Source organism: Microcaecilia unicolor, chromosome 7, assembly GCF_901765095.1.
Source record: "Microcaecilia unicolor chromosome 7, aMicUni1.1, whole genome shotgun sequence".
In the NCBI taxonomy this organism is placed as follows: Eukaryota; Metazoa; Chordata; class Amphibia; order Gymnophiona; family Siphonopidae; genus Microcaecilia; species Microcaecilia unicolor.
In genome coordinates, this window is record NC_044037.1 from 117,499,254 (window position 1) to 117,523,810 (window position 24,557).

The window sequence follows — 24,557 nt, forward strand, 5'->3', positions numbered from 1 at the left end:
CCCGATGGATTCTGGCCTGGGACTGCCCAGTGAGGTTTTTTTCCCCAGATGCTTGGCCTAAAGATAAGCGCAGAAGGGTTAATTCCCCTTCAGATTGTGGTGCACCTTTTCCCCCCCGTGGTCGGGGTGTGAGGATTCGGAGAACTCTGACAGACGTTCTTGGTCTGAGGAACCAGAGTCAGGTGTGGATTTACCACAGGATCTGGATGATCCCTCCGCGGTGAGGATTTTCCGCCGTGATGAGTTGCCAGCGCTTATTTCTCGATTGACGATCCTGACAGTGGCATGGCCTCCTCTGGTAATCCCAGGATGGCTAGTACCAAGAAAGCTGCTCGGGCCTTCCCTTTGCATGACTCCATCCTAGAGCTTGTTTTGGCTCAGTGGGCTGACCCCGAGGGACCTTTGAGAGTTTCCAGGGCTATGGGGCAGTTATACCCTCTGCGTGAGGGACATATGGCTCATTTTCAAATGCCTACAGTGGATGCCCTAGTCACTGCGGTGACAAAGAGAACTACCCTCCCTGTTGAAGGAGGTGTTGCCCTGAAGGACGTTCAAGACCGTAGGCTGGAAACAGCGTTGAAACGGTCCTTTGAAATTGCAGGTCTCACTGTTCGGGCGTCTGCATGCAGCTGTTATGCTGTGAGAGTCTGCCTAGCTTGACTGCAACAGGCAGTGGCTCAGCCCGGAGATGGAGCGGAGCCCTTCTTGGATGTGGCTCCGCGGATGGAGGTGGCCTTGTCCTTTGTGGCTGATGCCCTTTATGACCTTGTCAGAGCTTCGGCTAAACAAATGGCGGTAGCAGTGGCGGCTCGCCGTCGTCTGTGACTACGACACTGGGCAGCGGACATGGCCTCTAAGCAAAGGTTGGTGAAGTTGCCTTTTCAAGGACTTCTCCTATTTGGTGAGGAGTTAGAGAAAATTGTGAAAGGCCTGGTTGATCCAAAACCCCAGCGCTTGCTCGAAGATAGGCAGAGGCCTTCCTCTAAGGGCCAGGCGGTCCACTCCTCGTACAGACCTCGCTTCCGTGAAGCTAGAAGGTACCGCCCGGGGCGTTCTGCTGGGTTCACTTCACGTGCCCGTGGTCAGCAGAGGAACTCCTTTCGCTCGGACAAGCGTTCCGCAGCCGGTGGCTCAAGACCAGGAGTTCAGGGGCGACCCTCTCAATGATGGTGCGCCGGCCCTCTCCTCGATGCCTGTCATCGGAGGACGGCTTTCCCTCTTTGTCGAGGAGTGGGCCAAGATTTCCTCAGATCAGTGGGTTCTGGACCTGATCAGAGATGGATACAGAATAGAATTCAACGCCCCAGTAAGAGACGTGTTTGTGGAGTCCCGATGCGGTTCTGCCGTCAAACGGGCGGCGGTGGAGGAGACTTTACAAGGTCTGATTCAGTTAGGGGCAGTGACCCCGGTGCCTCCCGCCGAGCAAGGCTGCGGCCGATACTCCATCTACTTTGTGGTGCCGCGAAAAGGTGGGTCCTTTCGCCCTATTCTGGACTTAAGTGAACAAGTCCCTGAGAGTGCGGCATTTCCACATGGAATCTCTGCGCTCCGTCATTGCGGCGGTTCAGCCAGGAGAGTTTCTCACGTCTCTAGACCTGAAAGAAGCTTACTTGCACATACCGATTTGGCCCCCGCACCAGAAGTTTCTGAGGTTTGCGGTGTTGGGAAAACATTTCCAGTTCAGGGCCTTGCCTTTTGGCCTCGCCACAGCTCCCCGAACCTTTTCGAAGGTAATGGTGGTAGTAGCTGCTTTTCTCAGGCGAGAAGGTATCAGGGTTCACCCGTACCTAGACGACTGGCTCATCAGAGCAGACTCTGCAACAGAGAGCTTACAAGCTACAGCCAGAGTGGTCTCAGAACTGCAATCTCTAGGCTGGGTCGTCAATATGGCCAAAAGTCACCTGTCCCCTTCACAATCTCTAGAGTTTTTTGGGCAAGCGGTCCACTTCCGTGGCTTATGCCAGGATTTGGTGCCTGTTTGAGTCTTGGTGTGCTTCCAGAGCCATTGTTCCAATGCGGGCTCCTGTCTCGCCGATTCTGGACTTTTTGCAGGAAGGTGTACAAAAAGGCTTGGCCTATAATTCCCTGCGGGTGCAGGTGGCAGCGTTGGCCTCCCTTCGTGGTAAGGTGGAAGGCGTGTCTTTGGCTGCTCACCCAGATGTGGCACGGTTTCTTAGAGGGGTGCTTCGGCTCCGACCTCCAGTGCGAGCACCCTGTCCAGCTTGAAACCTGGGGCTAGTTTTGAAAACCCTGCAGGCATCTCCTTTTGAGCCGCTTCGGCGAGTATCGGAGAAAGACTTGACACTGAAGGCCGTTTTTCTGGTGGCCATTACCTCGGCGAGACGGGTGTCAGAGCTCCAGGCGCTGTCCTGTACAGACCCATTTCTGCAATTTTCAGAGTCCGGAGTCACGGTTCTGACCGGGCCTTCCTTTATGCCTAAGGTGGTTTCAGCCTTTCACTTAAACCAGCCTATTTTCTTGCCCTCTTTTTCAGAGGAAGAGTTTCCAGAATCTTTTGGGCAGCTGCTCCTTTTGGATGTGCGCAGGACTCTGCTGCAGTATCTGCGAGTTACTAACTCTTTCAGGACTTCTGATCATCTGTTTGTTTTGCTATCCGGTTCTCGCAGAGGGTCTCCAGCGTCTAAAGCCACTATTGCCCGCTGGCTCAAAGAAACTATCTTTTCAGCTTATCTGCTGGCCGGCAGGGTTCCGCCTGTAGCCTTTAAGGCACATTCTACTAGAGTGATTTCTTCCTCTTGGGCTGAAACTGGAGCACTCTCTCTTCAAGAGATATGCAGTGCAGCAACATGGGCTTCTAAGCTCTCCTTTGCCCGACATTACAGGCTGGATGTGGCTGCCAGGAGGGATGCGCGTTTTGGTGCACAAGTGCTAGCGCATGGTGTGGCTTGTTCCCACCCTATCTAGGGATTGCTTTGTTACATCCCATACGTAATGGCTTCATCTGCTTGATGACAAGGAAGGGAAAATTAGGTTCTTACCTTGGTAATTTTCTTTCCTTTAGTCATAGCAGATGAAGCCATGAGCCCTCCCTGTATGATTGTCTGTATGCTGTGAATCTGTTTTTCAGGTTCTGTTCTAATTTCCTGAAGTTCCTTCCTTGGGAGAAAGTTGGGAAACAATCTTCAAGATTCATGTTCAGTTTAAATTTAGGAGGATGTGTTCATTCCCTCCAGGAGGCGCGTGTGTTCCCCTCCAGTTCTATAAATAGGAGGATGAGTTCGTTCCCTCCAGTGTGTTGGGAGGATGTGTGATTCCCTCCAGGAGGCGCGTGTGTTCCCCTCCACTTATACAATAAGGAGGATGAGTTTATTCCCTCCAGGAGGATGTGCATTCCTTCCTTTATGAGTTCATGCCCTTGTGATGGGCCATCGTTCGCTGTGAGGAAAGCTCTTGTGATTCCCATTGCGGTTTGCCATACTGCTTTGGAAGCTTCAAATACTGAAGAGGCAGTGGAGGTAGCTGGCCAAGAGGGCACTGTGAAAGTTTGAGTGCTCTCTCTCTCCCCTGCTGGTTGATGGACATAACCCATACGTAATGGCTTCATCTGCTATGACTAAAGGAAAGAAAATTACCAAGGTAAGAACCTAATTTTCCCATACTTTACATGACACAGGAATCAGTTACATGAACTAACAATTCTCTTCAGATTTTTGATTGGTTACTCATAGCTTAGTATTTGTTTTCTTGCTTATTTTTCTTTTTTGGCTCATCACTTATGCAGTATTAGAAAGAGATTGGGAATCTTGGTACTTTCTTAAACAGGCTGGAAACAGGATTTCTAAACTGTTTGAGCTTGTTGATCTTGTTGGACCCTCTTCCTCTATCATAAGAGCCCTAACCATCACTGTATGCATTGATTGAGCTATCTGTTGATCAATTGATAACAAAATTTTGAACTACCATACTAACAAATATGTATATTACCCATTTCTTAGCCCTTGGCCTTATCACCATAAATTACTTCTCACACACAAGATTTTGAGATCACCGACCCTGATGACATGTACCTTAACACTTACCCAATACACCTTTAGGTTAGTTCTAAGCTCCTAACCAGTGATACTTCAATTTGATGTCTGTACTGACACATGTATGTAGAATGGCAGCAGTATTATGCCAAGTATAAGTGTGTTTAGGACACACCACAATCCATTTTTGCTTATAATTTATTTATTTATTTAGATCATTTATACACCGCCTTTTGCCACAGTTGTGCAGCCTCAAAGTGGCTTACAATGAACTAGTGAAATAAATCCTTGTGACACTGAGACTTTGTATCCAACCTTACCCTCATACTGGCAAGGACAATGCGCCTTAGTCCTATCACCATAGCAGTTCAGCGTGCCAACTCATCAGCCCCCTCCAGGAAGACGCGAAAGGTTCAAGGTTCATTTGATGACAATCTATATTGATTCTATTGGAGTTCCTGGGGGGGGGGGGGGGGGGTGCCAGATGAGTTTAAAGTGTGTAATCAGATTGCTGCTTGCTTTGAGTCCACAATCTTTTTTGGTGGTCTACCATCAACAAGAATGTTGACTGGATTAATTACATTTATTACAATCAACAGCGGTTCATAAATTACACTAGAAATGCTGTTGTAGGTATTGCTGAACAATTAGATGCCACAAGCCGGGTGGCTCTTGATCGAATTCTTGCAAAAGAAGGCGGAGTGTGTGTATTGTTGGGAACCCAATGCTGTACTTTCATTCCTAACAACACCGCCCCAGACGGTACCATTACTAAAGCTTTAAAAGTCCTTTCCACTTTAGCTGATGTACTTAATGTTTTGATACATGTATGCGTACACGCAAACTATTCCAGTAGGTGGTACATTATATGTTAACACACATTCCATAGCTTCCCACAGATCAATCCAGAGACGAGTGGGTTATGTCCCTACCAGCAGGTGGAGATAGAACTTCAGAGTCTTGGTATATGTAGACCTGTGCAGCCAGTCTAGTCTCAGTATTCTCTCTATCTCAGCAGGTGGATGGACATATCCTGTGCAGCACTCTGGATTGGAAGCTCCTAGCCTGTTCCCTCAGGATTAGTTGAGCTAGTAGCCCTCTGGATTGGAAGCTGCTAGCCTGTTCCCTCAGGATTAGTTGAGCTAGTAGCCCTCTGGATTGGAAGCTGCTAGCCTGTTCCCTCAGGATTAGTTGAGCTAGTAGCCCTCTGGATTGAAAGCTCCTAGCCTGTTCTCTCAGGATTAGTTGAGGTAGGGGTTTGTGGCCAGGTCATAGTAACATAGTAGATGACGGCAGAAAAAGACCTGCACGGTCCATCTAGTCTGCCCAAGATAAACTCATATGTGTATACCTTACCTTGATTTGTACCTGTCTTTTCCAGGGCACAGACCGTATAAGTCTGTCCAGCAGTATTTCACGCCTCCCAACCATCAGTCCCGCCTCCCATCACCGGCTCTGGCACAGACCCCGTATAAGTCTGCCCTCCCCTATCCTAGCCTCTCAACCACCAACCCCTCTTCCCCTCGCCACCCAAAATCGGGCCAGAAAGGGGTACATCTGGTGGTGCCAGGTCCCTACCCTACTTCCCTGTCTCCATGCTTTGGGGCAGGACTGGGCTCTGCATTTCTGCTTCTACCTGTCACTCCTGCCTTAAAAAACAAAAACAAAAAAAATGAAGAGTAGGAGGAGGTACAAGAGATTTCACAATAGCAATGGTTGGTTTTTCCCTTACTTTTGGCTCTTTTTTTTCTGTTTCCTATAGGTAAGTGTTCTTGCCTTCATTATCGTGGGAGATGTTCATTTTCTTTGTTTGGGCTATCAGGAGATGTGCTTGACATATTTCTGTGCTTCGTTGTATTTGGTAGACCGCGATGTAATTTAGGTGGGCTCTCTGTTGCTGACGTCATCTTGTGCGGGGGATTACAGCTTGGTACTCTGCCTTCATGCACTTTCTGTTTCGCGGGTCTGGCTGGCCTTCATTCCCCTCGGAAGTGGGTTTTCGGCCTTCAGCGGCCAGATCGGGTCGGATCCGTCGGCTTCGGTGCTGGGTTCCGCCGGGTGGTGAATGATTTTGGCGACATTGCACCTTAAGGGTGCCAGCAGTAGGCAGTGCGTGTCTGGGGCGCAATCTCAGCCGTCGGCTGAGCCGCGATCTGCTGAGCAGCGATCAGCTGTGCAGTCGGCTAGATCTGGGTCAGCGGAGGTGGCGATGGCCGCGCTCCCCTTGTTTTCCCGCGCGGTGTGTTAACTGGCGCCATTTTGAATGCGGAAGGGAGGATTGACTGCAGACCCTTCTGGGGACTCGGTTAGCCGGCCAGTAGCGGCCTGCTATGGGCTCGCTGTTTGCTTCAGTGTTAGATGGGATTTACTGTCTAACGTAAATGGTGTGTTTTGATTCCTGTTTTAGGGACAGCATTTGTTAGCAGCTGGGGACTGTTCTCTTATCGTCTTTGCTGCTATGGTACGCTGTCTGGATTACTGGTTCTGGGCTCTCACTACTTTTTTGATGGGAGAGCTGGAGTGTGGTGAAGGTGTATATACCAGAGGAGACTAGTGGTAAGCAGTCCAAGCCCTCCTCTGGAAGGGAGATCTGGTGTCATAAGAGTTTGTGGCAGTGGCAGGATTTTTTCTTGCAGGTTTCCGGCTCTTCTTTTTTTTCCCTCAGCTTTCCCCTCTGGCTAGCTTTGCTAGCACGGCTAGCATGTTTTCATACATAAGTTCATGGTTTTTGTCATGGGGGACCGGCCAAGGTACTGCGTGCCATACTGCTGTTTCCAGCAGTGGCTGGCATATATCTTCTGGAAGATCTGCTGTTTTTTGAGCAGCTAAGGCTCTCGTCTGAGTTCTTCTGGTTGCCATGGTGATTATGCCTCTAGTGGCTGTCAGGGCAGTTTTCTTACTCCTGAAGTTTTTAGGTGCACACCTGCTTGACTCAGCTCTGCTTTCTGGGTAGTTTTTTCTCGGGATGTGGAACATTAGTTAGCCTCTGGGCATGGAGGTCTGTTCCGTCTCCTGACACTGAGCCCTTATGGGGCTCTTCAGACTTTGAGGATGTGTTTTTGTGTGCTTTGTTCAGTCTCCGGACGTGGCGGTCTGTTTGTCAGGCTTCTGGATTTCTCCTTTTCCGGGTATTTCTGCAGGCTTCCGTTCCTGGAATCCAGTAGGCATCCTTTTGGTGCATTGGGTGGTCACAGCGCCTTGCTTAGTAGGGCCTGCTGGGGCAGGTGTTGGTATCATGTCCACGTTCTTTTCTGGGTCTGCTCTCCCTGGTGGTAGCCCTTGCCAGCCTTCTGGTTGGCTGCATCTTTCAGTTTTCTTATGTGTTGCAGATGGGTTTCTGACTCGTGCAATTTCTTCCTTAGTTTCCACCTTTAGCGGTGGGCTGGTAGGATGCGCAGGGGAGCTTTCTGTCTGTGTGGCAGGCTTACTGTTTGCTCTGGGCCACAGGTTGCACAGTTTTCAGGCTTGGGACATGCAGAATTGCGCCTTTTTGGTCATGTTGACATTTTCACCTCTCTCCATCTGGGCATGTTGGGTTGCCCTGTCTAGGGACTGTAGATCCTGCTCCTATCTGCTGGCGGCTCTCTGCTGTTGTCAGGACTGCGCGCCTAGTGGTTCGATTGATAGTCCTGGTATCTGGCTCCTTCTAGGAATTCGCATTTCGGGATGTCGAGCCTGGTGCGGCTCAGGGCCTCGTTTTTGGTTCTATTGTAGAACATTTCTCTTTGCAGCATCTTGGGACAATAGGTCGGGATATGGTTGGCGACATGAGCCTTGCTTCGTCTGAGGCTGTCGAGCCTTGCTTCGTCTGAGGCCGTCGGGCCTGGCTCCGGCGGATTCCTGTGCAGGGCCTGGATCCGACGGATTCCTGTGTAGGGCTGCAGTTCTTTCCGGCTTAACACACTGGATTTTCGCCTCTTTGTTATGGGCTTTACTCTGTTTGTTGGCAGGGAAGTGTCTCGGAGATGTTAGTGGCCAGCTTTTGCTTGGTTCTGGTCTGGCGGGAGTTGTGTTTTACTCTTTGCCGTATGGCTCTTTTTCATCTTTATGGTCTGAGGGTGACAGCTCCTTGATACTTATCTTTCTCTTTCAGGATGTTTATTTTCTTCCTTGGCTGGTGCTCTTTTCTGTTGGCCTTTGGGCAGTGCATTATTCTGTGGCTATTCCCCAGGATCGATGTATTTTGCCGGTTGAGCACACATCTGTGGGCGTGGTGAGCGCAGCTCCATTGCCGCATGTTGTCCACAGATTCATCGCTGCAGGTTGAGCGCAGCTCCCTCGCTGCGTGTTCTGCGCAGCTACGTCGACGCATATTGTGCACAGTTACATGGCTGCGGGTTGAGCGCAGCTCCTTCACAGCGTGTTGAGCACAGCTCCGTCGCAGCAGGTTGAGCACAGCTCTATCACTGCATCTGGAACGCAGATTCTTCACGGGGTGTTGTACACCGTGGCTGCTCGACGGTTGAGTACAGCTCAGTGATGTATGTTTAGCAGGGATCTATCGCTGTCTATTGAGCACATGGGAGCATGGCTCCATCGGTGTACATTTAGCGAGTTTCTTTCACTATATGCTGAACAAGGGGACCGTTCTAGGAGCAAGGCGCCTTAGATGTATGTTCAGGGCGTCGCTATCGCTATATCTTGAGTGCGGAGTCATCTTTGTAGGTTGAGCGTGGCTATATCACTGCTTGTTGGGCGTGGCTCCTTTACAGCATGTTGAGCACAGTTTATTCGCTGATTTGGAGTTCAGCTTCTTCACTGTAGGTGGAGCGCAATGCCTTCTCGGTAGGTGGAGCATGGCTCGTTGCTGTACGTTGCCCGCGTCTTCTTGTGCCTTGTGGTGCACGGCTCTTTTGATGTAGGTTGGGTACAGCTCCCTTCTGCCATCAGTTCTGTTGTTCTGTGTAGGGCTCAGTTCCATGGCTGCACTCTGAATGCAGTTTCTCAGTTGCAGGGTTGTTGTAGCTCCATAGTTGGTGGTTACGGCTTGCAGGTTGATATTCTTTCAGACGTTGGGGGGGTGTTTCTCCCCTTCTTGCTGAATTTGGCTTTGCCTCAGGCTTGAGGTTCGAGTTGTTCTGTGTGGAGAGTCGAGGCCTGGTTTACAAGTTCTGGGGAATATCTTTCATTTCATCTAGTGTTGGGAGTCCTCTTGCACTTTGTTTCTGTTCCGATCTCTGGTTTGGAGATTGGGGCGAGTATGTTTTTGGGGTCTTTGTCTATTTGGTGATCCCTCCCTACACTTGGGACTGCTTTTGTACATCCCACTCGTCTCTGGATTGATCTGTGGGACGCTATGGAAGGAAAAATTAGTTTATTACCTGATAACTTTCTTTCCATTAGTCCCAACAGGTCAATCCAGAGGCCCGCCCTTTGCTGTGATGGTTGATATCAGGGGACATGGCTCTCGAGGTTCATTCCTTTTTCACAGGGACTGCTGGGAGCTAATGGTAAACTACAGAGGATGGAATTATTTCCCAATTGCAATCTCCAGTTAGCTGGTTGCCTTCCCGCGTTTGCGGTAGAGGAAGAACCTGCAAGGGTTCTCTGAAGGCAGAAATGGAAATTAATATTGGATTGTTTTTCTTCCTCAGCTGCTTTGGTATCGACTGAGACTAGGCTGGCTGCTCAGGTCTACATATACCAAGACTCTGAAGTTCTCTCTATCTCCACCTGCTGTTAGGGGGACATAACCCACTCGTCTCTGGATTGATCTGTTGGGACTAATGGAAAGAAAATTATTAGGTAATAAACTAATTTTTCCTTCCTCTCCCACTGACCCCCATGTTGTAGATACAGAAGACTCTTTTTAGAGAGTGTTTTATTTTGTACTCTGTAAATATTTTTCATTCTTCTTTGGAATCACTCAGCGACCATAATATTAGCCTGCCACTGATGCCATCCTGTTGCCCTCTTTTTGGATCATATCTATGATATACCTTGCTCACATGGATTTCCTCCCCAACTAGTGTCTCTCTCATGTTTATCCCTCTCTTAGTACTCTTGATTGGGTGGCCATGGCGGGTAAAGTAAGGCCCGGAAATCCCAACCTGTTTAGGGATTTCAGGATGCCTGCAACCTAAGACAGCCTACAGACAGAGTACTAACCATATTGTTTTTTAGTTTCTGGTAATACAGAACTAGCTGAAAAATTTGAGGTGAAAGTAAACACCTAGGTGCAGAACTAGGTTACTTACAAAGAGCGCTAGCGATTCCCATATTGGGTGAAGGTCTTAAAGCTCTTCAAGTGGGGAGATGAATATTGTTATCATAACTGAGAGCCTTGGTTCAAGGCCTGGGACTTTGGGTCACAATCTAAAAATGACAAGAAAGCTTACAGGCCTCTTTTTTTCATATAGTAGCGCTATAGAAATGTTTAATAGTAGTAATAGTAACTGTAATCTGAACTTTGAAGTTCCAGTAAGGCTCCTGAGCTATTGGGACATACCGTGCAGCAAAATAAGGAAGGGCTAGGGTGCAAAAACCTCATAAACAGGATGGTGCGATTTACCAACAGGGCAGAGTCAGTTACATCCAGGAAAATATGGTCAAAAATGTAGAACTGAGTGGTCGTGCAAGAAGATTCCGGTAAATGCTGGAAAAAGCCAAGCACATACGGTAAATGGTACCATATATGGTCACTAAGGTGGTGACTACAATATATTATATCCAATAAGGTGTGAATATGTCAGATTACCTGTATCCTAAATGGACATATAAAAGTGATTGTACTTCCTGCTTTAAGTGTGTGAGACTGTCACAGCCAGCACCTTTGTGCAAGCAGTGCAGTTTTCACATGAGAAACCAATCAATTGCATTGGCAAATAATCCATTTGCTTTCTCATAATTAGTCTTGCATCCCTTATACATATATTTGGAGACTAATAAATAAAAGCATTTCATTACTTGTATATTCTGTGGAGTCTCAGATATAGAAGTAATTCTTGTGTAGCAATGTTCTGTACTCCCTGATTGATCTCCCAACCAGAAACAGAACCGGTTTATCATGAACTTAGATGAATCTCCACTACCCAAACTGCAAAGATCTCAAATACAAAACAGCCTACGCATCCAACTTCTCCTATATAAGCACTGCCTAAAGCTGTGAAAACAATCTATGACCATCTAAACTTCAGGAAATCACTAAAAACCTACCTGTTTGGGAAGGCATACCCCACCGACCCAACAAAAATGCCTCAACTCAGCAACACAACAAAACCAAAGATCATACTGGACACTATTTACCCTTCCCTATCTTTGACCCCTAAAGTGCCTGTAACTTACCTTATTCAACCTTAGCATCTAATTGTATTTGTTCCTCTACCGGACCTGGCGATTGCCTTTTCGGTACTATGTAAGCCACATTGAACCTGCAAATAGGTGGGAAAATGTGGGATACAGATGTAATAAATAAATATCACTGATCTGCTAATTGTACAAATACTTGATAAGAAATAAGGTATCTAATAAAGAGCAAACTGATGCAGCCTTAGGTGATTTATTTATTCGTAGGTATTGGTGGGTCGACCACCATGTTGGGAGGGATAAATTGACCCTAACAAAATACATCCCTCTATTATTTCCCTGTTCCCTACTATTCATGTACAGCATATGGGGGACATGGTGTGGGCCATTATCAAATTCAGAACAAAATGGATAATTCCTTAGCATCCCTCTGGACCGGCCCAGAATGTGACTGATGGTTTGTGCACGCCTTCCAGCAGGTGGAGACTGAGAAAAAAAACTGTGACTCTAGCGAGCCAATAAGAGCCCTTGCCAGCCAGAGAAAGATCCAGTAATCTCAGTCTCCAGCAGGTGGAAGGGTGAGTCCTTCAGTCTCGTTCTTTCTCTATTCTGTCTTATTTAATTTTTTTCTGGTAAAAGGTTATTTCTGTGCATCTTTTGGAAAAAAAAAAACAAAAAAACCTGCTTAGAAGAGGCTGGTGCCCGTGGGGGTCTCTGTTTGCCTCGGGGGTGCCACACTCGGGTGTCCGAGCCCCTCCCCCCTTATCCTCCCTGAAGTAAAAAAAAAAAAAAATATGAAGAAGAAAATAGGTGCTTTGTGAAGCATTCTGTTTTGACAGTACAGCCTGACTAAGATAGTTTCCTCCAGCTCTTCCTGGGAAGACCTTTAGAGGCAGGGAGAGGCAACTGCTTTTATTTAAAAAAAAAGTAAAGGAAATCCGGGCTTTGGGTCCGTGATTTACAGCCCTGCTGTTTTTGGCTGGATTTAGGCAAGCAGGGCAGCTCCTTTAGTGTTTGCTTTCGAGCGGCGCTTTTACTATCGTTTTCGCGTTTGTTTTGGTTTATCAGCTGTTCCGATGTCGGAGAAGTTGCGGTGGCGCTCTGTCAGCGTTGGGGCCTCGGGTTGAGCGGCATCTGCAAGTTCTGCACCGCGGCGGAAATTTTTGAGGAGCAGGGTGCAGGACCGGCTAAATCGTCGTCGGCGGTGGTGCTGGCGATGGGGGCTGATTCGGGTGTCTGTAATGCTGTCGCGTCTCCCTCGAGGCCGGTTTTGGCGGGAGTTTCCGCCATTTTAGATTTTTCTGTTTTAGATGCTCCCCGGGCCTCTCTGCCTTCACAGTCTGCTGCTCCAACTCCCGTTTTGCCTCAGGGGGTAGCTGGTTTCCCTCCTAAGTTTGTGGTGCAGATGTACCAAGCCTTCTTGTTACACCAATCGGCTCCTGCTGACCCTCCAGCTAAGAGATCTCTGGAGGGCTCTTCTGTGCCTTTAAAAAGGGTCAGACAATCTGTGCAGGCAGAGCAGGATGATTCTTTTGATCCTGAGCAGGAGTTACCTTCTCTGGCAGAGGAGTCATGGTTTGGTTTGAGGACCAGGATATCCCTGTGGCTGAGCCTAGAAAGGTGGATTTGCTAGTCAAGGGTATTCTCAGGGCCAGTAAGTCTTTTTCCCATGCATCAGGATATTCGAGATATTATTCAGGCTCAGTGGGAGTTTCCAGATTCTGTTTTTCGACTTGCTAGGGCCATGGGCAGGCTTTATCTGGTTCCTGACTTGGATAAAGATCTCTTACGCTCTCCTGTAGTGGATGCGGTATTTTCCGCCGTTACTAAGTGTAATATGGTTCCGGTAGATGGTGGCACGGCTCTGCAGGACCCCCAGGATCGTCGGATTGAATCCTTGTTGAATAATATTTTTGATGTTTCGGCTCTGGTAGTGCAGGTTGCCATTTGTGGTTCCTTGGTCGGGAGAGCTTGTTTCTGGTGCTCTGAGAGGGTTTTAGACCGCTCTTCAGATGATCTTTCCGCTATTGATAATGAAGTGGCCAAGCTGGAAATGGGTGCAGCGTTTTGGCAGTTGCTCTTTATTTGCTTCAGGCTTCTTCAAAGTCTATGGCTTTTTCTGTGGCGGCTCGCCATACTCTTTGGCTCCGTGGTTGGTCAGCAGATGCGGCCTCTAAGTCTAAACTTAGTTAATTTCCCTTTAAGGGTTCTTTTCTGTTTGGTGAAGAGTTGGACAAGCTGGTGAATAGCCTTGGTGAAGCTAAGATTCCAAGGTGGCTGGAGGATCATCCTAGAGGTTCTGGTCGTGGTTGTTTCTCAGCTCGTGGCAGAGGCCATGATTTTCGTTGTTTTCGGCCAACCAAAGTTTTTCAGGGGCAGCGCTCCAGATTCTTCCAACGGACTTAGTCCTTTCGAGGAGGTCCTAGGGGAGGTCGAGAGCCAAGGGGTTCTCTTTCCTCCTCTTCCTGCTCTCAACAATGAAGGTGTGCGGGCCCGGAGGAGGTCCTAGGGGAGGTCGAGAGGCAAGGGGTTCTCTTTCTCTTCTTCCCGCTCTCAACAATGAAGGTGTGTGGACCCAGCCTCTAATGCAAGTGGGTGCTCGGTTGGTGCAATTTCAAGAGAGGTGGGCCCAAATTACTTCAGATCAGTGGGTATTAGAAGTTATTCGAGACGGGTACGCTTTAGAATTTGCTCACCCTTTGTCGGATGCTTTTCTGCAATCCCCTTGTTGGTCTCGCGTCAAAGCCGCAGCGGTTCAACTTACTCTCCACAGACTTCTGGATCTTCGTGTGATTTGTCCAGTGCCTTTGGTGGAAAGAAGTCAAGGCCGTGACTCCATTTATTTTCTGGTGCCCAAGAAAGAGGGTTCTTTCCGTCTAATTTTAGATCTCGAGGTGGTCAATCGAGCTCTCAAAGTGCCCTCCTTCCGATTGGAGACTCTCGGGTCAGTTATTGTTGCGGTGCAGTCTGGGGAGTTTCTAACTTCTCTCTATCTTACAGAAGCCTATTTCCACATTCCCATTCGTCCTGCACATCAATGTTTTCTTTGTTTTGCAGTGCTCAGTCACCATTTTCAGTTTCGGGCTCTTCCCTTCGGCCTTGCGACTGCTCCCCATACGTTTACCAAGGTCATGGTAGTTGTAGCTGCGGCTCTCAGAACAGAAGGCATTTTAGTCCATCCTTACTTAGACGATTGGTTGATTCGGGCAAAGTCTTTCCAAGAGAGTGTTCAGGTGATGGCTTGGGTGGTCGATTTCTTGCAGTCCCTAGGTAGGGTAGTCAATGTCCAGAAGAGCCGTCTTCAGCTTTCTCAGTCCTTAGAGTATCTGGGAGTCCTCTTCGACACACGGCTGGGTCGTGTATTTCTGCTGCTGGCTCGGGTTTTCAAACTGCAGACTCTGATTCGTCTCTTCTTGCAGACGTCCAGTCCGTCGGCAAGAGACTATCTTCAGGTTGTGGGTTCATGGTGGCAGCAATCGAGACGGTGCCCTGGGCCAGAGCTCACATGAGGCCTTTGCAGAGGTCGCTTCTGTTGAGATGGTCTCGCTGCACCCTACGCCTGGAATAAACTTCCTGAGCCCCTACGTCTTGCCCCATCCTTGGCCACCTTTAAATCTAGACTGAAAGCCCACCTCTTTAACATTGCTTTTGACTCGTAACCACTTGTAACCACTCACCTCCACCTACCCTCCTCTCCTCCTTCCTGTACACATTAATTGATTTGATTTGCTTACTTTATTTTTGTCTTAGATTGTAAGCTCTTTGAGCAGGGACTGTCTTTCTTCTATGTTTGTGCAGCGCTGCGTACGCCTTGTAGCGCTACAGAAATGCTAAATAGTAGTAGTAGTAATTACTGGATCTTTCTCTGGCTGGCAAAGGGCTCTTATTGGCTCGCTAAAGTCACAGTTGTTTTCTCAGTCTCGACCTACTGGAAGGCGTGCACAACCCATCAGTCACATTCTGGGCCGGCCCGGACGGACTAAAGGAAAACAAATTAGCAGGTAAGGCCTAATTTACCCTTCCAGCAGTCTGGATCACCATGTGGATCGGTATAATTGGGTTTAGATTTTTGGTCTTCAATTTGCTTTATCTGCAGGGACATTAAGTGAGTCTACAACTTCTGCAATTCCTTGTTTTGTTTTTGGGTATTTTTCAAAAAAGTTCTACAATGTAAAATGTTCTTTCATTTCTGGCCATAGCTTCTGGGAAATTCGTACAGTATTATCAAGTTCCTCCTTGATCTTAGAGGTTAAAGTTTCCTTAAACAAATGGTAAAATATTGGGAGACTATTTGGAGCATTGAAACGCTCTTCTGTCTCTTCTCTGTATAGCTGTTGTAATTTAAGCATGTATTTTTCAATAGGTTCAGTGGGTTCCCAGCGTTGGGAATAGAGAGCTGAACGGGGTTCGTGGGAATCCCGCGGGATTCCTGCAGGGACGGAGGCAGTTTCTGCGGGGTTCCCGCGGGGATGGAAACAGGTCAGTGGGATTCCCGTGAAAGGATAAGCTACACCTGCACCAGCCTCTCATCTACCGAATACCAAGTTCTTTGAGTGCTGTCTCTTCCTCTTCCTCTTCTTCCTTGCTTTAACAGCACAAATGTGGAAAGTCTTCCATTAAGGAGGTGGTAGAGTCACAAATGATGACGAAATTCAAAAAGGCATGGGATGAACACAAAGGATTAGAAAATGGAAGTTATATAAAACCTAACCTTAAATGGCTGCATGTGTGTGGATGTGTCAAGTGACACTTAGATGGCGATTCTGGCTGTGATGAACTAGGGCTGATACCTGGCAGACTTGTATGGTCTGTGTCTCATATGTGGCAATCTGGTTTAGGATGGGCTGGAAAGGGCTTAGCAGCTTCAGTGGCTGGAATATGAGGACAGTGCTGGACAGACTTTTACGGTCTGTGTCCCACAAATGAGAAGACGAATAGACTGGAGTGGGCTTCAACGACAATTCCAGTAGTTGTAGCATAAGGATAGGGCCAGATAGACTTCTGTGGTCTTTGTTCCAGAAACACGAAAGAAAGACCATAATCAAGTATATAATATCACACTCGTTGATTTAATGATGAATTGATAATGAGTGTGTCTATTGGGCAGAGTGGATGGACCGTTCAGGTCTATTTGCTGTCTCTTACTATGTTACTATTAATCCTCTTTGCTCCCAGGCTGGTGCACAGACCTCAGCTCTGACACAGGCACGAGAATCAGATGTCACTTGACCTACTGGCACGTGCATGTGGCGACCTCTCAGCACACAATGCCAGTGAATCAGAGACAAATCTTACATGTGCGCACCAGAGTGTTCCAAGTTCTGGTCCTTCCTTGCCTACAGTGCTGTGGCTCAAATCCAAAGACAGACTGAGCGAGCTGACTGGAATTTTCTTTTATGTATCATTAAATTTTATGGGGATGGGTGGGGATGGGTTAAATTCTTGCGGGGACGGGTTGGGATGGGTTAAATCTTTGCAGGGATGGGTGGAGATGGGTAAGATTCCAGCAGGGACGGCCAGGGATGGGTAAGATTTCTGTCCCCCTGCAACTCTCTACTTTCACCAGCACATGCTTGCTACAAGCATGCTGCAAGGAAACAAAACAAGGTTTGGTAAAGACAGCAGATGGTGCTGTTCCTCTGGCTACAGGTCACTTTAACTGTAGCATACAGAAAGCACCATGGGCATGCTTGTAAGGTGGCTGGCTGTGATCGTATAGTGGTTAGTACTCTGCGTTGTGGCCGCAGCAACCTCGGTTCGACTCCGAGTCACAGCAGGTAGCAAATTTTGGCCCTGCAGATAGACTAGGAGGAGGTTTTTCTAGTGCCGGTTGGATTCCAAATCTGCTTTGTTTGCAGAAAAATGGATTAGAAGCATGAAGAGAAGCTCAGGAAAGGGAAAGCAAGCTAGTACTGGTGGCATATAGGCATCTGCCTTCAAAGCAGTGATGAGCACAATGGCTTAAGTCCTTGTTTTCCTGCCTAAGTGTGTTTTCTTAAACATCTGGCCGGCAGTGCTAGCTTTCAGGGGAGGTTTTTCCTTCACGGTAGGAATATTTTGCTCTCTGTGCAGTAAAGTTCTTTCTCTACGTTTTCTCACATCTGTCATAGGGCTGATGTCATTAATCCTAAACAAAGTGCTCGCGCAAACTGGAAAAGGAGAGTCTCTCTTTATGACACACTGAGAGGATTAGCGAGCTCATTAAAGGGCAGTTGAAGTGTGACAATCTGTATTGTTGAAGGCCCTACTAGAGCTTTCACCAGCACATCCTTGCTACAAGCATGCTGCAAAGAAACAAAACAAGGTTTGTTAAAGACAGCAGATGGTGCTATTCCTCTGGCTACAGGCCACTAACTGTAGCATACAGAAAGCACCATGGGCAAGCTGTAGGGTGGCTGGCTGTGATTGTATAGTGGTTAGTACTCTGCGTTGTGGCCGCAGCAACCAAGGTTTGAGTCACAGCAGGTAGCAAATTTTGGCCCTGCAGATAGAATAGGAGGAGGTTTTCCTAGTTCCGGTTGGATTCTAAGTCTGCTTTGTTTGCAGAAAATGGATTAGAAACATGAAGAGAAGCTCAGGAAAGGGAAAGCGAGATACAAGCTAGTACTGGTTGCATATAGGCATCTGCCTTCAAAGCAGTGATGAGCACAATGGCTTAAGTCCTTGTTTTCCTACCTAAGTGTGTTTTCTTAAACATCTGGCCGGCAGCGCTAGCTTTCAGGGGAGGGTTTTCCTTCACGGTAGGAATATTTCGCTCTCTGTGTGTAGTAAAGTTATTTTTCTACGTTTTCTCACATCTGTCATAGGGCTGATGACATTAATCCTAAACAAAAGTGCTCGCACAAACTGGAAAAGTAGAGTCTCTCTTTATGACACACTGAGAGGATTAGCGAGCTCATTAAAGGGCAGTTGAAGTGTGACAATCTATATTGTTGAAGGCCCTACTAGAGCTTTGGGAAGTAAGGACAGAGAAGTCCTTACGAGTGGGAAAGCTAGTACGTATGGAATTAAACAGGGATCTCTTAAGAGAAAATTCAGAGCCATCGTAAATATCTTCAGTAGCCGCATTACCGTAACCGGCGGCTGTAAAAAGATCAAGAACGTTAGCTTGGGGTATGCATGCTAACAACGCCTTAATATCGCCTACTGCGAGTGCTTTTCCCATAGTTAACTCTTCAAATCTACGTATCCGTTTATTTCCCCCATCAAACAAATCAGGTAATTGCTGAGTTAAATTATTGAGTTCAACATCAGAGTATGGAATGTACTCTCTATGTGGGACACCTCCAGAGGATTTATTAAACAGAGGTAAAACTTTAGTTGGTGGTGCAGAGGGCTTTATACAAGGAAATTTCTCATATTTTTCCCAAATAGTAAGACCTTCAGCCATATAAATTTTTACCCTCGGACCCCAGCAGGGATCTGGGTGAGAACGAATTAGGTCTCGAGCAACCTTAAGTTTGTCAGTTTGTATTGAACCCTCATGAGGATATCTCTCTGATTGTGGCCAAAGAGACTCAGACCAAACTGCAAGGTTGTCAGCCCACGGCTGAACAAAATAACAAGAATTTTCTTGTTGGGCTACATATTCATTTGGTGTGGTAGGGGCAGAAGTGCAAAACATGGCAGAGGAAGCCGGGTGATCCAGTATCCTGTAAGAGACAGAACTACCACCTATGACAGTGATGGCGAACCTTTCAGAGACCGAATGCCCAAACAGCAACCCAAAATCTAATTATTTATCGCAAAGTGCCGGTACTCATTATGGGTGGGGTCACCACCTATGACTCCACCCCTATGATAGCCACACCCCTTACACCAGCCATGGCGCATATAAACAGATATCATTGAAAATTATTATACTAGTATAGGAGAAAAAAATAACATGATTTTCTTATAAATCATTTCTATAAGCTGTTACAGCCCCAGTATACCCAGTGCAAAATAAGACAGCAGATGTAAATTCTCAAATTGGACATATTCCAATCACTAAAATGAAAATAAAATGATTTTTTCTACCTTTGTTGTCTGGTGATTTTGTTTTTCTATCCATATTGGTCCTAGTCGCTGATTCTGCTGCTCTCTCTGTTCTCTTAATTCTGTTTTCAGGGCTTCCTTTCCATTTATTTCTTTACTTTCCTCCTTTCTTCTTCATTTCTTGCCCTCCATCCATGTCCAGCAACCCTCCTCTCTCCTCCAGCCACAAATGACCAGCCACCCTCCTCTCCAGCCACTCATGTCCAGCCTCCCTCCCTCCCTTCCAGCACCAAGCATCAGGCCTCCCTCCCACCCAGCAGCCAGCAGCACCCAGCACCAGGCCTACCTCCCTCCCACCCAGCACCAGGCCTACCTCTCGCCCTCCCTCCAACCAAACAAGCATCAGGCCTGCCCGTCCTCCCTCCCAGCACCAGGGCCCCCCCCCTCTGAAATTTAAAAAGCATACCGGGTTAAGGCGGCGTCTGCAGCGGCAACGAAAAGCGTGTTCTTCATTTGGCGCGCCTTCCCTTCTGTTTATCAAGCTCTGGTCCCGCCTATGAGGGGACAGGTTAAAAAATCTGCGGAAGGTTGCAAATCTGGATTTAAATCAGAGTTTTTCAATTCCTGTGGCAAATCAGGATATAATTTTTTATAACCTATAGCCGTGCCACAAGGTAATAATTTAGCAACTCCTGTGGGTTCTAAGGGGCGATCAAGGAAGACAAAGACGTAGTGGAGAGGTTGAATGAATTCTTTGCTTCGGTCTTCACCGAGGAAGATTTGGGTGGGATACCGGTGTCGGAAATGATATTTCAAGCGAACGAGTCGGAGAAACTTACTGACTTCACGGTAAACCTGGAGGACGTAATGGGGCAGTTCAGCAAACTGAAGAGTAACAAATCTCCTGGACCGGATAGTATTCATCCTAGAGTACTGATAGAACTGAAAAATGAGCTTGCGGAGCTACTGCTAGTGATATGCAATTTATCCTTAAAATCGAGGGTGGCCAATGTAACGCCGATTTTTAAAAAAGGTTCCAGAGGAGATCCGGGAAATTATAGACCGGTGAGTCTGACGTCGGTGCCGGGGAAAATGGTAGAGACTATTATTAAAAACAAAATTACAGATCACATCCGAGGACGTGGATTACTGAGACCGAGTCAGCACGGCTTTTGTGTGGGGAAATCTTGCCTGACCAATTTACTTCAATTCTTTGAAGGAGTAAACAAACATGTGGACAGAGGAGAGCCGGTTGATATTGTGTATCTGGATTTTCAAAAGGCGTTTGACAAGGTACCTCATGAAAGGCTACAGAGGAAATTGGAGGGTCATGGGATAGGAGGAAAAGTCCTATTGTGGATTAAAAACTGGTTGAAGGATAGGAAATAGAGAGGGGGGTTAAATGGGCAGTATTCACAATGGAGAAGGGTAGTTAGTGGGATTCCTCAGGGGTCTGTACTAGGACCACTGCTTTTTAATATATTTATAAATGATTTAGAGATGGGAGTAACTAGCGAGGTAATTAAATTTGCTGTTGACACAAAGTAATTCAAAGTCGTTAACACGCGACAGGGTTGTGAAAAATTACAGAAGGACCTTGCAAGACTGAGAGACTGGGCGGCTAGATGCCAGATGAAGTTTAATGTGAGCAAGTGCAAGGTGATGCATGTGGGGAAAAAAGAACCTGAATTATAGCTACGTCATGCAAGGTTCCACGTTAGGAGTTACGGACCAAGAAAGGGATCTGGGTGTCGTCGTCGATAATACACTGAAACCTTCTGCTCAGTGTGCTGCTGCGGCTCGGAAAGCAAATAGAATATTGGGTGGTATTAGGAAAGGTATGGAAAACAGGTGTGAGGATGTTATAATACCGTTGTATCGCTCCATGGTGCGACCGCACTTTGAGTATTGTGTTCAATTCTGGTCGCCGCATCTCAAGAAAGATATAGTGGAACTGGAAAAGGTGCAGCGAAGGATGACTAAAATGATAGCGGGGATGGGATGACTTCCCTATGAAGAAAGACTAAGGAAGCTAGGGCTTTTCAGCTTGGAGAAGAGACGGCTGAGGGGAGACATGATAGAGGTATATAAAATAATGAGTGGAGTGGAACAGGTGGATGTGAAGCGTCTGTTCACGCTTTCCAAAAATACTAGGACTAGGGGGCATGCGATGACTACAGTGTAGTAAATTTAAAACCAATCGGAGAAAATGTTTCTTCACCCAACGTGTAATTAAACTCTGGAATTCGTTGCCGGAGAACATGGTGAAGGCGGTTAGCTTGGCAGAGTTTAAAAAGGGGTTAGACGGTTTCCTAAAGGACAAGTCCATAAACCGCTACTAAATGGACGGGAAAAATCCACAATTTCAGGAATAACATGTATAGAATGTTTGTACGTTTGGGCAGCTTGCCAGGTGTCCTTGACCTGGATTGGCCGCTATCGTGGATAGGATGCTGGGCTCGATGGACCCTTGGTCTTTTCTCAGTGTGGCATTACTTATGTACTTATGGGTGCACCATAAGGTGGGGATTCCACAGGGGCTGTGGGTGGAGGAGGAGGAAATTTGGTAGAGTCAGGCAGGGATTTAGACTCTTAACTGTGTATCCCCAATTAGAATCCATTTATTAATAGCTTGTAAATGTTTAGTGTGAGATTTACTCTTTTTGTAAGTCTCATTATATTTTAATTAGTGTGCGCAAAATATTTGGGTCAAAAGATCCTTGTGGGGGCCAACAATGATCAGTCTATTTCTTACTCCACTACACCATTTATTACAAAGTTTAGTAAGATCCTTTTCCATTGCGTCCCCAGAGACTTGTGGGTTATGTCCCACAACCAGCAGATGGAGATAGAGAGAACTCCGAGATTGAGCTGGCTGCACAGGACTACATATACCAATCTCAGTATTGGGACACCTGGTGGGGCCAGGTCCCTCCCCCCCCCTCCCGGCCAGCCTCATTAGCCAGTTTCTTTGGGGCGTTTGGCTGACAGTCTGAGTATGCCTGATTTAGCTCTCTCCTGCCCTCCAGGTTAGAAAAAAAACAAAAAAACCGCTTGGGTAGGCTGCTAAATAGAAGGGCGCGGTTCCAGAGCCGTTGGAACCAAGCAGCGCACTTCGGAAGGCTGCTTCGGCTCGGCTTCCGGGGTTGGGATGTTGGCGCCGTCGTAATCGGCAAAGCGCTGTTCATTCTATGGCAGCAGAAGGGCAGCGTCGGGGGCGTGCGAGGAGTGTGCGAAAGCTGGGGCAGAGTGGGGAGCCGCCGGTGCATTCACCGGCTGGGGAAAGCTCCGACACCGCTCTCTTGGCTGTGGCGGGAAATCAGCTGACAGGTCAGACGCGCATGTCTGCGGGCGCCATCTTTGCTGCCCACGCGGTCGGGCCCCGTGGCGGCCGCACTGAAGTCAGTGTTTTAGGTGGTGAGTACTGTGGGTGCTTCCTTCGATGAGGCGACAACTGGGGGGGTCTCCTTTTACCCTGGAGTTTGTGCTTCTTAAGCACAGAGCCTTTTTGTTGAAGTCTTCAGCTGTAGAGGCTCCGTTGCCTGTGTCTCAGGGTACCCAGCCGAGTATGCCCCAGTGCCTTCCTAAAAGACCCCAGTTAGAGCTGCCTCTCGTGGAAGAGGATTTTTCTGGGCCTTTGGAGCCAGAAGATGGCCAACTCTCAGGGGACTCCATGTCGGCTGCCCCTGAAGGGATGGAGGAGGGGGTGAGGGAGATGACCCTACGGCGGTTCGTCTGTTCTGCAAGGAGGAGCTCCTGGCTTTTATAGTGCGGGCGCTAGAGGTGTTGAATATCTCTTCGTCGGGTCCGGTGCCAGCGGCGGTGGCTGCTCCCTCCATTATGACGGGTACCAGAGGTCCGTCTAAGGCGTTTCATATCCACAAAGCCATGAGGGTGCTCATTGAGGCTCAGTGGGATACTCTGGAATCAAGTCTCCGGGTGGCACAGGCCATGTCACAGCTCTGTCTGCTACGATCAGAGGATTTGGACTCCCTGCGTATGCCGGTGGTGGACTCCTTAATTACGACGGTCACAAAAAAGACCACCTTACTGGTGGGAGGGGGAACGGCTCTGTGAGACCCCTCAGGACCGTAAGTTGTAGGCGGCTCTGAAGTCAGCCTTTGAAGTGGCCTCTTGGTCCCTGCAGGCTTCGGTCTGTGGTTCTTATGCGGCCCAGGCTTGCCACTCCTGGGTCCAAAAGGCTTCCTTGTCGGAGGAACTCATTGCCTTCCGGCATTGGAGTCTGGGTTAGCCTACCTTGCGGATCTGCTGTATGATATGCTTCGGGCTTTGGCTAAGGATATGTCTCTGGCTGTGTCGGCCCACCGGTGGGTGTGGCTGAGACATTTGGCAGCGGATGTCGCTTATAAGTCCCGTTTGGCGAGATTACCCTTTAAGGGTTGTCGGGTTCTTGAGGGCCTTTGTATTCTGTCAGGCTTCTTCCCTGGAAGCACTGGGTTTGTGAGCCCTTGGACCCACTACCGTGGAGTGGCAGTGGCAGGCAAGGTCACCTTCAAAGCAGAGACGAGGGAAGGCTGGCTCCTTGAGAAGTCTGAGGCAGTATTCAAAAAGCAGAGTAGACGGATCAATATCAGAAACTGGGCTATGGCGGACCAGACGCCACCAGAGACGCTTTTTTTCGGCTGTTGCTTCAGGAGTATCCTTCAGGGCTGGATCAGACAAAAGTTCATCTCGGTACTCCTGAAGCGTCATAAAACAATTCAGAGAAAAAATTGGGTTGGCATAGGGAACCGACCAAATATCAGGACCTGCACCCGGGTTGTCCATAGGAAACAAGGTCGTGGGCAGCAAGCCCTGCTGGACGGATGATCTTGCCGGACTCATGGCCTTTGCATTCTGTCGGGTTCTCAAGGGCCTTTGCATTCTGTCATTCCTCTTCCCTGGAAGCACTGGGTTTGTGAGCCCTTGGACCGTTACCGTGGAGTGGCAGTGGCAGGCAAGGTCACCTTCAAAGCAGAGACGAGGCAAGGCTGGACTGGAACTCTGGACTGGAGTTCTGCACTGGAATACACAGAACTGGAACGCACTGGATGGGTGCGCACTGGACTGGTACACACTGGAGTGAAGCCCACTGGACTGGAACACATGGGACCGGAACCCGCTGGACAGGAACACACTGGACCTAGGCTTCACCTACGCTTAGCCATCGTTCCCCGAGGGTTGAGCCCTCAGGTTCGGGCAGCCGGCAAGGCTTACAGGAAAACTGGAACTAGCAAGCAGGAACAACAGGAATCAGGATACAGAAGTGCCCCCAGGCACCTAGGCGAAAGCAAGACAGGCAGGGAATGTCCAGGATCCGGCAATAGTCAGGTCTGGCCACAGGCA

General features: G+C 48.1%; 1 protein-coding gene and 1 non-coding gene across 2 annotated transcripts in view; both read left to right on the top strand.

Annotated features, from left to right (window-relative positions):
* The first annotated feature begins 16,938 nt into the window (after positions 1-16,938).
* TRNAH-GUG lies at positions 16,939-17,010 on the top strand. Its single transcript has one exon. It is a non-coding gene; the product is annotated as a tRNA-His (tRNA).
* Positions 17,011-22,779: 5,769 nt separating this feature from the next.
* LOC115475071 overlaps positions 22,780-24,557 on the top strand; it is a 74,180-nt gene continuing 72,402 nt past the window's right edge. The window contains exon 1 of the mRNA XM_030210810.1: positions 22,780-22,917. Within this exon, the coding sequence (XP_030066670.1) occupies positions 22,780-22,917 (138 nt within the window). The remainder of the gene's footprint in view (positions 22,918-24,557) is intronic.